The 12,770-nt window shown below is 55.2% G+C and overlaps 1 protein-coding gene across 1 annotated transcript; it reads right to left on the reverse strand.

Annotated features, from left to right (window-relative positions):
• Positions 1-264: 264 nt before the first annotated feature.
• LOC109945982 (spore wall protein 1) lies at positions 265-2,502 on the reverse strand. Its single transcript, XM_020552394.1, has one exon. The coding sequence runs from the start codon at positions 2,171-2,173 to the stop codon at positions 1,733-1,735; it is 441 nt and encodes a 146-aa protein (XP_020407983.1). The 5' UTR covers positions 2,174-2,502; the 3' UTR covers positions 265-1,732.
• Between the last annotated feature and the right edge of the window lie 10,268 nt (positions 2,503-12,770).

Consider the following 12,770-nt stretch of genomic DNA (forward strand, 5'->3'; position numbering starts at 1 on the left):
ATCCGTGACCACAGCTTCAGCAGTCAGACCTCTCTCTTTCAGTAATCCGACTTCAGTAAGCAACACGCCTGCCTCGGCCACCTCTTGATCCGTGGGAAACTCAGTCCAACTTGGAGTACGAACGTCTGGCTGTCTTCCTGACCGGGAGGGGAGAGAATTTCCATAGTTATCAACTATAAACCACTCCAGACGCCAACCTTTAATGCTGTCTTTGAGGGGTATCTCGAGATACTCGGTCTTCCGCCCACGACGCATCTCCAAACTGGCAGTGATACAGATACTTCCATAAGCCAAAATGCGGCAGCACGCCGAGATAAGCTTCGCAAAGGTGAACGAAAATGGAGATTCGGAGAATGGAATTAGGGTTCAAATGAGTCAGGTTGATGTGATAAAAATCGAGGAGGCCACGGAAAAAAGGAGATATGGGAAGGCCGAGGCCGCGGAGAAGGAAAGGAGCGTAAACTACTGACTCGTGGGTATCTTCGGTTGGGACAGTAGTCCCGTGGCAAACCCGCCAAGAACAGAGTTCCCGCAGAGGAAGAACCCCGATGGAGACAAGACGGAGGAGCTCAGCTTCGGAAATAACAGACATATGGTTACCTGCGAAGGGTAACTGACTGTTGGGGTCGATGGCGGGGATCACTGCGGCAGACGAGTTCGCAGTCTTCCTCTTGGGCGCCATCTTGCTTCTCGCTGGCAAACAGAGTAGGAGGCGAGTGGCGGAGAAGATTCAGATGCGGAAATGCAAGAACTAGGGCACGGAAAGCAAAGGCGGCTAAAAGCGCGACTCTTAAGGGATATTCCTGAACCAGATACCCTTTCAAAAAGTGCCCAGTCATCACCCGGCAGTTATTTCCGAAATCCCAGCATGCCACGTGGATATCCGACAGTTATTTCCAAGAAAGCCGACGTGCCACTTCATCACTCGGTTATTATCCTCAAAGTAACTCGTGAAGCTGGCTATCACTCGGCGTTGCCTCTAAAACGCCGACCACGTGTTCAATCGCTCGGCGTTGCCTCTAAAATGCCGACGCCGACCTCCAATCGCTCGGCGTGTCCTCTAACACGCCGACCACGTGTTCAATCGCTCGGCATTACCTCTAAAATGCCGACGCCGACCTCCAATCACTCGGCGTGCCCTCTAACACGCCAACCACGTGTTCAATCGCTCAGCACTACTTCTAAAATGCCGACGCCGACCTTCAATCACTCGGCGTTGTTTCTAAAACGCCGACTTCGTGTCCAAATCGCTCAGCATTACTTCTAAAATGCCGGTGTCGACATTTAAACACTCGGCGTTGCCTCTAAAACGCCAGGCTCGTGTTCTGTCGCTCGGCATTACTTCTATAGTGCCGATGCCGACCTTCTATCATTCGGCATTGCCTCTAAAACGCTGGTCTTGTGTTCGATTGCTTGGTGTTACTCTTAAAACGCTGATATCAACCTTCACATCGCTCGGCGTTGTTTCTACTATATCAAAAGAATCAGTTCAACATTCAGGAAAAGCAACGACGAGTCATCGAAAAAGGAGGGTCAACGACAGTTCTAGATTAAAGGGAAGTTAATGAGTTTACAAACCAACTCTTCGCGAGTTGGTGCTTCCCTACTTCTACTCTACATTACTACTACTACTAAACTACACTATACTACTCTACATTACTACTACTACTAAACTACACTAATTACTACTACATTATTCTAACTATACTAATATCTAAAAGACCAGTGGCGTTTAGCCACTGGCCCTGCCGCCGCTGCCCTTGCCGCCGCTGCCTCCGGTGCTGCCCACGCTGCTGCCGCCCTTGGTGCCGTCCTTGCCGCCGCTGCCTCCGCCGCCGTTGCCGCCATCACCGTCGCCGTCGCCACCGTCGTCGTCGTCGCCGTCGTCGTCGTCGTCATCCTCGCCCTCACCGCCGTCCGAGTCCTCCTCGTCCGAGGAGAACTCGGACTCATCCGAGCCCTCGAGCCCGGAGCGCTCGACGGCCCGGATGTACGTCCAGACCTCCGCCGCAAGCCCCTGGGAGTCGTCTGAGTCATCAGACGACTCGCGCAGGGGGATGGGAGCCGGAGACCCCTCGGACTCAGAGGAGAACTCCTCCTCTGAGTATTCCGAATCACCAAACTCCTCCGATGGAGGAGTCGGCTCACGCTTGCGCTTGTTGTTCTTGCCCATGGTGGAAGCAGACAGAAGGGAGGAGAAGAAGGCAGTAAAGAGCAGCGAAGAGATGTGAAAAAACCAGAGAAGCAAAGGGGTTATTTATAGAGGAGAAAGGCAACCGCTCACTTCCAACCGCGGTCACTGAACAGTCGCAAGGCATTCAATAAGCACTCCCACCCATCCAAAGACACGTCAGACGGCGGACGCCGTTTCATGCAACACTACACCCATTGGGACTCCAGTCAACAGTGCAAAGGATATGATTACACTAGCCGTCCCATCGCATTACCACTCAGAAGCAGTCGGCTAAAACACTCAGCGTACCAAACCGTCCCTTGCCCACACCCATTGGGGGGGGACGCCCAGGAATTATCAGTATATTTTTCAAAACTGTCACATCCGTGCAGGGCATGCAGTGAATACCTCAAGACAAAAATGAGATATCAGTAAGGATCAGAGGAAAGCCAAATATAGCCAGCAAGGCACAAGATATGGCCGACAGAAGTGACGTGAAGACTAGACAGAGAACGTCCGTCAAACGTCCAATCAATCGCAGAAGCAAATAAATTGCACTACCTAGCAAGATATGGATGGATTGCAAACTCGGCTGCTAAAGACAAAATGTACGCTGACCTCTGCAGCAAAATATTGATGACATAATGCTGACCTCCAAAGCATAATGCAAAATAGCTTCAGGCCAGTTTCCACAAGCAAAAGGAAGACCTTCGAATGGATTATCCTTAAAAAATCCATTTGAAGGTCGGGGGCTACACCCATTGGGTGCACCTTCGGTGCACCCCATGGAATATCATCCCAAACCGATATAGCGCCGACTTCTAAGGCGTGGAGCAAGATTGAAAAGACCAATCCTCAACCGAGATACAGGAGCGCAAATGGAGAAAACCTTTGGAAGAAGACCTTCGAGTAGGTTATCTTCTAAAATCTACTCAAAGGTCGGGGGCTACACCCATTGGGTGCACCTCCGGTGCACCCAATGAAGTCCAGAGTCTTACAATCCAAAATGCCGACCTCTAAGGCACAAGCACAAAACCAAACTTTGGTCGAACGAGTGATCAGAGCCAGAGAAGACAGCAGGAACTCATTTTTTGGACTTTGGATCTTTGAGTTGATTACCTCTAAATCAACCCAAAGATCGGGGGCTTGTGGGGGATAGATATCCCCTGGGTCCACTAAAGAAGTAAAAAGCCTCACGAAAGGCCCGAGGGCCCAATAATTCGTAAGGTCATTCTTTCGTGGGCCTAGGGAAAGACAACCAACAAAGAAAAGAAGACGTGAGACTGATTAGTGCAAACCCAGATGGCCCACAACGTCGAACGAATGAATCGCAACAGAGACCCGACTTTCCCGCGCTGAAGCCCCCATGCAACGGAGCTATGCGAGGATAAGTCGGCGAGGATTGTGTAGGGATAAACTCAAGAGGTTCACTATCTTTTAGCTACTTGTTGTTATCATATCACATGTACTGCCCCACGGTCGAGTATATAAGGCCTAGGGGGCACCCCTTCAGATCGATCGACCCTGCTCTACTTAGCCACCCACGTGAACTCTCTGCGCCCTCCATCCAGAGAGCCCACTTGTAACCACACTCAAGTACTCACCAGGACGTAGGGTGTTACGCACTTCTAAGCGGCCTGAACCTGTAAATCTTGTCCATTGTCCCTCGTGCGATCGGCACGAACCATTTTGCTACAGTCGTCGACACCGTCCTACTCCTAAAAACACCTTGAGGGGCAACCCCGGGTGTGCGGTCGGACCCAAAACACCGACACCATCCGCGCAGAAGTCGCCTAAGGGTGCAGCCGGACTAGCACAACAAGTGCGAAAAACCAAAGTCTACCGCGAAGACTATCCGTGCAGAAGTCGCCTAAGGGTGCAGCCGGACTAGCACAACAAGTGCGAAAAATCAAAGTCTACCGCGAAGACTATCCGTGCGGAAGTCGCCTAAGGGTGCAGCCGGACTAGCACAACAAGTGCGAAAAACCAAAGCCTACCGCGAAGACTATCCGTGCGGAAGTAGCCTAAGGGTGCAGCCGGACTAGCACAACAAAAGCAAAAACGACCACACCAAACTGTCCGCGCCAAGACCGACTATATGCGCACCAGTCCAGCATAACAAACACACCTGACCAAGTACATAATGCCTTCGCAAGCATAGCCAAATGTGCGGGGGCACACAACCTCATCATACAAGCCTTTACACATGTACAAGCGAGGGCACCACACTCTACATCGGCTCAACCTTAGGAATAATTCCCATCTCCCTATAGTTAAATAACATTATCCTAAGCTCCTCACCCGCAAAAAGACTTCGCAATTCCCCTTCACCTGTTTTCACGGCGGCTGGCAAGGACAACAGTTCCCGCCGGCCAGCCCTACTCACACGAAGCCGACCTCCCTCCGCCCCACTCACTCTACGCTTCGCAACCGCCCTTCGCCACCGGCGCCCGGTACTCGGACCAGGCACATCTTCTGTGTCCGCAGCGTGCGATGAAGCTTCCGCCGCGGCCACATCCAAGGCCGCAAAGTAGTCCAAGTCCTCCTCCGACGACTCCTCAGTCCACTCAACCGAGCTCCCAAAGTCAGCAAAATCAAAAAACTCAGACGTAGACCCGTCATATTCATTACCATCATCCACGGTCGAAGCCGCCAAAAAATCAATAGTGGCGGTTGCATGCGCAGGCCCAAAATCTTGAACCTGCGCAGCAACCAAAATTCAGCAACATATCCAAAATTCCCTAACTACCCACACCCACTATGCCACCTGCGAGGACCCAGCCGTCGCGGGAGCCTCCACTGTTGCCTCCGCCGCCACCGTCGTAGGATCCTCAGCCCTTGGCGCAGCGGCTGCGGGGGCATCAGGAGCGCCTTCAGCGGTCTCTGGGGTCGGGCCTCCGCCGGCCGCAGCAGCTGCGGGAACATCAGGAGCGCCTTCGGCAGTTTCCGGGGGCGGCTCCAGGGCGGCCTCGGACACGGCCTCCGCCAGGTTCGACTCCGGGTCAGGCAGCACGTTGTTCAACGCCCCGAAATCATCCACCCTCTCGCCACGCGCCGCCTAAGACACAACACACAAATTCAGCAAACCCACACATAGCCCACATCCAACAAACATCAAACAAAAGCCAAACGTTACCTGAGCCCTCGCCGTCTCGGCCCGCTCCCTGACCACCTCTCGACCGTGCGGACCCCACATCCGGTCGTAAATGGCTCCGGCGGATTCCTTCACTATAGGGTCCTCAACCTTGTAGATATCTCGTTCAAAATCCTCATCAGTTTGGTCGAAGACCTCAAAGTGCCGGCACCCTTCGCGAGAGAGCGCGTTCATCGCCCCCTCGCAGGTGACCAGGGAGGCATACGACATAAACCCCTCCACGATAGTGGGGAGTGCCTGCAACTCCTCCTGCACCCACTCCAGGCAGCGAAGTCCGGGCTCTCGGTCCGGCACTTCGAAGTCACCGGTCCACGCGCCCAGCTCATGGTATGAATCCATAAGCTGTTTGCACGTCCGCTCAGCCTCCACGCGCGTCGCGGCCTCGGTCCTCTCCACGCGGCTCTGCAGAGCGTTGAGCCGCTCCCCCAACTGCTCGGCGCGCTCCCTGGCAAGATTGCCCTCCGCCCGCACCAAATTGGCCTCCGCCAGCGCAGCCTGCGCCTTGGCGAGGGCCTCATTGGCCTCCCTCCTCTCCTTTACCAATCGGCGCCGGAGGTCAGTCTTCTCCCCCTCCAGCGCGGCCACCTTGTCCGCCAGCTTGCGGCACTTACTGTCGGCGGCCGATTTTTCCCGGACGGCGTCGGCATGTTGCGTCCGAAGTCTCTCGACTTCGGCAGACACAACCGCCGTGAGAGCCCCCGACGCCGCGCGGTCTGCGAAGTCAGCCGCCTGCAAAACACACGTAAGACCACGGCCCCAACAAAGCCGATAAAAAAAACCAAAGTCTAGCTCAACGTACCTGACTTAGTGCCTCCTTCATCTCCTTCAGCCGGCGGGACACAGCGCCCGCCTCGTCCCTGACAGCGGCGAGTGCCGGCATCTCGCCTCTGGCACTAAGCGCACCGCCCTTTGCCTTCGGCACTACGGCAGCCGCCGTGGTCGCCGCGGCAGGCGCAACAATAACAAGTTGGCCTTCGTACGACCCTGCGACGTATCAACAAACTTAAAAAAAAAACGAGCCAACGGCTTACCACCAAGATAGTCGTCCACACTAATATCGGTGGCAAAGTCGGCGACGCCCTTGCTCGGCGACGGCAACCCTCGGGCCGCCTTCACGACCTCCGGCACCCTGCTGGACGCCGGCACAGCCTTCGCAGGCCTGGAACCACCGGCGCCAGCCGCAGCCTCCGGCGCCTTGCTAGATGCAGGAACGACCGACTTCGCCGCCAGCGGCGGCTTGCCTCCACCGGGGGCAGCAGCCTTCGCAGCCCCTCGCTGCCTCTTCGGCCTGGCTTCATGAAGCCTGACAACCGCCTGGCGCTTCTGTGCAGCTCCCTGGCGATCCTTGTCCATCACTGCCGACACAACAGCAGCAATATTCTGCCCGTAAGGAAACACTTTCCATTCACGAACCATGCGAGATGTAAAAGAGTCTTCGCCGGCCGCGCGGGGGATAGGAACATTCCTAGGCCACCAACCCCCGGTAACCCTCAGCATCCGCGCCGAAGACTCCCGGAGCTCGGGCGAAGACATCCTCCCCCCCGGGGCCGCGCATGTCCTCATCAATTCTCTAGCAAAACCATCGGAAACCCCAAGTCCTCCCATAGCAGTACCTAGTTTCCTCTTCTTAGAGGATGGGGCGGCCGCCGGCGCAGGGTCGTCTCCAGACTCTACCACCGGCTTCTTCCCGCGGCGGTCCACATCGTCTTGGCCGGGATACCCGTTATACGGCAGTCGATTTAATTCAAAAACCCTGTTCAAACGGTCATTCGACCCGCGGATATCCTAGCTACGCTAGCCCTCTGTCCTCGGCACGTACCGACCAACGATCCGCACCGCCCCATCCTCCGCCTCACGCACAAAGGCGGCCGGATCACGGCTTTGCAGATCCAGCGCGAAGGCAGGACTTCGCACCAGCTTCCCACCATGGGAAGGCATCTGGCGAGGGCACACTTCGCCCAACGCCCAGCCATGAGCCAAGGGCCATACCCCGTACGCCACGAATTCTTCAACCAAATCGCGCCCACTGCTCAGGCCGGCGGCGCACCGAAGGGCCCCTTCGTCTGCATCCTCCTCCGCCACCTCAAAGGGCAGGTATGCTGAGTAAAAATGCGAGCACATCTCGGACACGGGGAGCCCCTCATGGTCTTCGACGGTACCCTCCGCGACGTAAAACCAAAACTCATTCCAATTGCCCCACTTGTTGCGGGCGCAAGGAACCAACTCGACTACCTCCATCATGGTCTTGCCGGTCTTCGGCGTAAACGTACAGGACCCAAACTGGGCAACTTCATCTCCAATCATCCTCTTCTGCCAGTGCAGGCAATAGTACTTCGCAAAGACTTCGACTGATGGCTGTCCGCCGTACGAAGTCGTCGCCCAAACATACTTCGACAGAGCCACCACGGCATTCGGAGTTAGCTGATGGATCTGAACGTTGAATCTGCGCAGCACTTCTCCAACAAATCGGTGCGCAGGCAGGCGGAGACCGACGGCGAAGAACGCCTCGAACACAACCAACTCTCCTTCCGGCTTGGGAACTTCCTCTGTCCCCGGGACGCGAGCAACTCCGCCGCCAAAGTAACCTAGCCGCTGCATATCTTGCACGTGGACCGACGACATCCGCGACACACCAAAATCCACCGTATCGCCGGTGCGCAACTCCTCCGCCACCAAAGTATTCGGCGTCTCCTCAGACGAGGCATCGGCCGGCGGCGAGGCGTCGGCCGGCGGCGTAGCGGCAGCAGAAGAAGAAGAGGTCGGCATCGCTACGTACCGTCGGCGGCGGCGGGCGGTTTGCTTCACTCGAGCCAGATCTCCGGTGAACAAGAGCAAGGAGGGCAGACGAGCAGCAAGACGGTGGAAAAGGCGGCTAGGGTTTTCACGGAGCGCGGAAAGTGGAGTTCAAAAAGCACCGACCCCCACCCCCTTTTATACACAGGGCGCGGCGCTTCGGGAAACCCGCAGTCCAACAGTACGGTGTCAATCAACGGTCATGTCAAAAACCCCCGCGGAACCACTTCGAGCGAGGGCAGCGTCTCCGCCATCTAGCGACGTCTTCGGCACTAGATGACTTTGTCGAACTGGTCCCTCGGAGGGCAAATGTTGGGGCGAAGGCAAAGACGCCACCCTTCGCTCGAGGCCTTCGCTGCAGTTGTTGGTCCGACGGAGATAAAACGGGCAGGGACACCCTTCGCTCGACACGACATCAGACGAAGGCCTGCGACGAGGTCATCCCACCGTGCGGCCTCGTCCAGCTCGGAGGTCCACGTGCGATCCGGCCCATTGTAACGGGCCCTGCGTGGCCGCTGCGTGTTACAGGCCTAATTTGTAAAGGCATTCCTGTAATTACAGTCTGTAACCCTGCTTTATGGGAATATTCTGGGGATAACCTAGGTGTCTGAGGGCACATGCGTCCTTAACACAAGACGCTGGGCGCTCAGATACCTATAAATACCCCCGCACAGTGCCCGTGAGAGGCCAGATTAACAGTGCTATTGCCATCTTGCGCGAGAACCCTGTTAACGTCCCTGTTCACCCTTGTTGGATCCCTTTGCAGCTGAGAGCAAGTTCCAACACCCGGCTTACCAAAACGGTGCTCGAAGGGCAGGTCGGCAGAAATATATTCATGTGTGTGGACGACATCGTCGTCGCCAGCAGAAGCAAGGAGGATCATCTTGCTGACCTCGCTGAAACGTTTGCGAACATGCGGGACGCACGTCTTCGCCTAAACCCCAAAAAGTGCGTCTTCGGCGTTCGCCAGGGAAAAATATTGGGCTACCTGGTGTCACACCGCGGAATCGAGGCCAACCCCACCAAAATTCAGGCCATCCTCAACATGACGCCCCCGCAATCAGCCAGAGACGTCCAGCGCCTGACAGGCAGATTGGCCGCCCTGAACAGATTCATCTCCAAGTCCGCAGAGCAAAGTCTCCCCTTCCTCAAAACTCTCCGCGGCGCAAAAGACTTCGCTTGGGGACCAGAGCAGGCAGCGGCCTTCGCCTCATTAAAACAGTACCTATCGAAATTAGCAGTCCTTACAAGCCCCGACTCTTCGCTACCCCTGTTGCTTTATGTTGCGGCTTCGCCGCATGCGGTCAGCGCGGCACTGGTTCAGGAGTAGACAGTAGAGGGCGTGATCAGGCAGTGTCCAGTCTATTACGTCTCCGAAGTGCTAACACCATCAAAATGTAATATGACGGAACTGGAAAAGATTGCCTATGCAGTTGTTATGACTTCGCGCAAATTGCGCCACTATTTTGAAGCATTCAAGGTCCGAGTCACCTCAGATAGGGGACTAGACGAATTGTTCAGAAACCCGGAGGCATCAGTCAGGATTGCCAAATGGGCGGCCGAACTCTCCGGCTACCACATCACTTTCGAGCCCAGGACAGCCATCAAGTCACAAGTTCTGGCAGACTTCGTCGTCGACTGGACTGGGCCAATAACATAGCCGGACCCGTCCGCAGAGAAGGTCTGGACAATCCACTGCGATGGCGCATGGTGCCATGCGGGGGCAGGCGCTGCTGCAGTCATCACCTCACCCGCCGGGGTCAAGCACAGATACGCGGCACGCCTCAGCTTCGCTCTGGAATCTGACAGATGCACAAACAACATAGCAGAATACGAAGCTGTCATCCTCGGCCTCCGCAAGCTAAGGGCTCTTGGTGTCACCACCTGCATTGTCAGAACAGACTCCAAAGTAGTCGCCGAGCAAGTCGAGAAAGACTACGCAGCAAAGGACCCCGCACTTATGCAATACCTCGCGGCCATCCGAAGTCTCGAGAGGCAATTCAAGGGATTCACCTTGCAGCATGTGGACCAGGCCAAGAATGAAGAAGCCGACGCATTGGCCAAGGCTGTCACCAGAGGCGAGTCCCTGCCCTCCGACGTATTCTACCATGTTATCGGCACGCCAGCCGTCCGGAGCCCCGAAGGGCTCCAAATAACCAATGATAGCGAGGGCCACCGCATAGTCAACCTTATTATGACCGAAGACTGGCGGGCACCAATAACCCTGTTTCTACAGGGGTACTACCACCCAACCCACATCAACGAGGCCAAGCGCCTCAAACATCGAAGCCGGGACTTCGCACTGATTGAGGGCCAGCTTTACAAGAAGGGGGTCAGTCAGCCAATGCTTAAATGTGTCATCGAGACTGAAGGCATCCAAATCCTGCGCGAAGTCCACAGCGGTACTTGCGGCTCTCACGCAGGGCCAAGGGCCCTAGCCGCAAAGGTGATCCGTCAAGGTTTCTACTGGCCCACAATGATCTGCGCCGCAAATCGGGTCACAAGGTCCTGCGAAGCCTGCCAGAAGTTTTCTCCTCGATCAGGCAGCCCTTCGCAATTCAAAAAACTAATCGCCCACACATGGCCTCTCCAGCGCTAGGGCCTGGACATTGTCGGGTCCCTGCCCACGGCTCAGGGGAACCTCAAGTTCACCTTCGTCGCTGTCGAGTATTTTACCAAATGGATCGAGGCGAGGGTTGTATCCACAATAATATCAAAGACTGCACAGAAATTCTTCTGGCAAAACATTGTTTGCCGCTTCGGAGTACCGTCCGAACTCACAGTTGACAACGGCAAGCAGTTTGACAACCAAGACTTCAAAGATTTCTGCTTCTCCATTGGCACCAAGCTTGCCTTCGCCTCAGTATACCACCCGCAGTCCAACGGAGTTGTGGAACGCGCCAATGGCAAAATTTTCATAGCTGTCAAGAAGATGCTCCTCGACGAGAAAAAGGGCAGGTGGGCCGATTTGTTACCTGAAGCGGTCTGGGCGCTAAACACGACTGAGTGCAGGGCGACTGGGTTCACCCCTTTCCGCCTTCTATATGGATCGGAGGCCATGACCCCGCAGGAAATAAAACATGGGTCCCCATGGACAGTCTCGTTAGCTGTCCCCGACGTGGACGAACCCACTTCGAAGGATCTCATCGATGGAGACCGCGTCTTCGCCCTACAGGCTCTAAATAAATACCAAGCCCAAACAAAAGCATGGCGCGACCATGCAGTCATCCCGAGGGAATTCAGCGAAGGGGACCTCGTACTCGTCCGAACAGCTCGGACAGAGTCTAGGGGCAAGCTGGAGCCCAAGTGGGAGGGCCCTTTCATTGTCAAGACGAAGGCATCCCCCAGCGCATACAGGCTCGCAACGCCAAACGACGAAGACTTGGAGCATTCCTGGAACATTGATAATCTCCACAAATTTTTTGTTTGACTCATCAGGGCCAGCTCGCCCTTGTAATTCGCAAAAACAATTTTATTCTGGCCCGCACTCTTTTCCTCCCGGGGGGTGAGGTTTTTAACGAGGCGGAGTCATGTAATATACAAGTGAAAAATCCCCCGCAAAAATCTACGTCGAAAAAAGACCGCGCCGACAGTCTTCGACATTCGACCAATACCAAGTCACCGCGAGGTCCAGCGCTAGCTACCCTCGCGTGCGACACTCCACACAAAAGTCGCCTAAGGGTGAAGCCGGACTAGCACAACAAGTGCGAAAAATCGAAGTCTTCCTCAAAAAGACTATCCGTGCAAAAGTCGCCTAAGGGTGCAGCCGGACTAGCATAACAAGTGCGAAAAATCGAAGTCTTCCTCAAAAAGACTATCCGTGCAAAAGTCGCCTAAGGGTGCAGCCGGACTAGCACAACAAGTGCGAAAAATCGATGTCTTCCTCAAAAAGACTATCCGTGCAAAAGTCGCCTAAGGGTGCAGCCGGACCAAGCACAACAAGTGCGAAAAATCGAAGTCTTCCTCAAAAAGACTACACCAAACTGTCCGCGCAAAGACCGACTACATGCGCGCCAGACCGACATAACAAATACACCAGACCAAGTGCGCAACACCTTTGTGAGCATAGCCAAATGTGCGAAGGCGCACAACCTCATCATACAAGCCATTACATATGTACAGCGAGGGCATCACACCTTACTTCGGTTCAACCTTCGGAATGATTCCCATCTCCCTATAGTTAAATAGCATTATCCTCAGCTCCTCACCCTCAAAAAGACTTCATAGCTCCCCCTCACCTACACTCACAACGGCCGGCGAGGACAACAATTCCTGCTTGCCAGCCCTGCCCACACGAAGTCGACCGCCGTCCGCCTCACTCACTCTACGCTTCGCAACCGCCCTTCGCCGCCTACGCCCAACACTTGGACCAGGCACAACTTCAGCACCCACAGCACGCGGCGAAGCCTCCGCCGCCGCCACATCCAAGGCTGCAAAGTAATCCAAGTCCTCATCTGACGACTCTTTCGTCCACTCAACCGAACTCCCAGAGTCACCAAAGTCAGAAAACTTAGACGGAGACTCATCCGATTCATTCCCAGCATCCACGGTCGAAGCCGCCAAAAAATTAGTAGTAGCGGTTGCGTGCGCAGGCCCAAAATCTTGAACCTGCGCAGCAACCAAGGTTCAGCAACACATACAAAATTCCCT

The sequence above is a fragment of the Zea mays genome, chromosome 4, assembly GCF_902167145.1.
Source record: "Zea mays cultivar B73 chromosome 4, Zm-B73-REFERENCE-NAM-5.0, whole genome shotgun sequence".
NCBI classification, from domain to species: Eukaryota; Viridiplantae; Streptophyta; class Magnoliopsida; order Poales; family Poaceae; genus Zea; species Zea mays.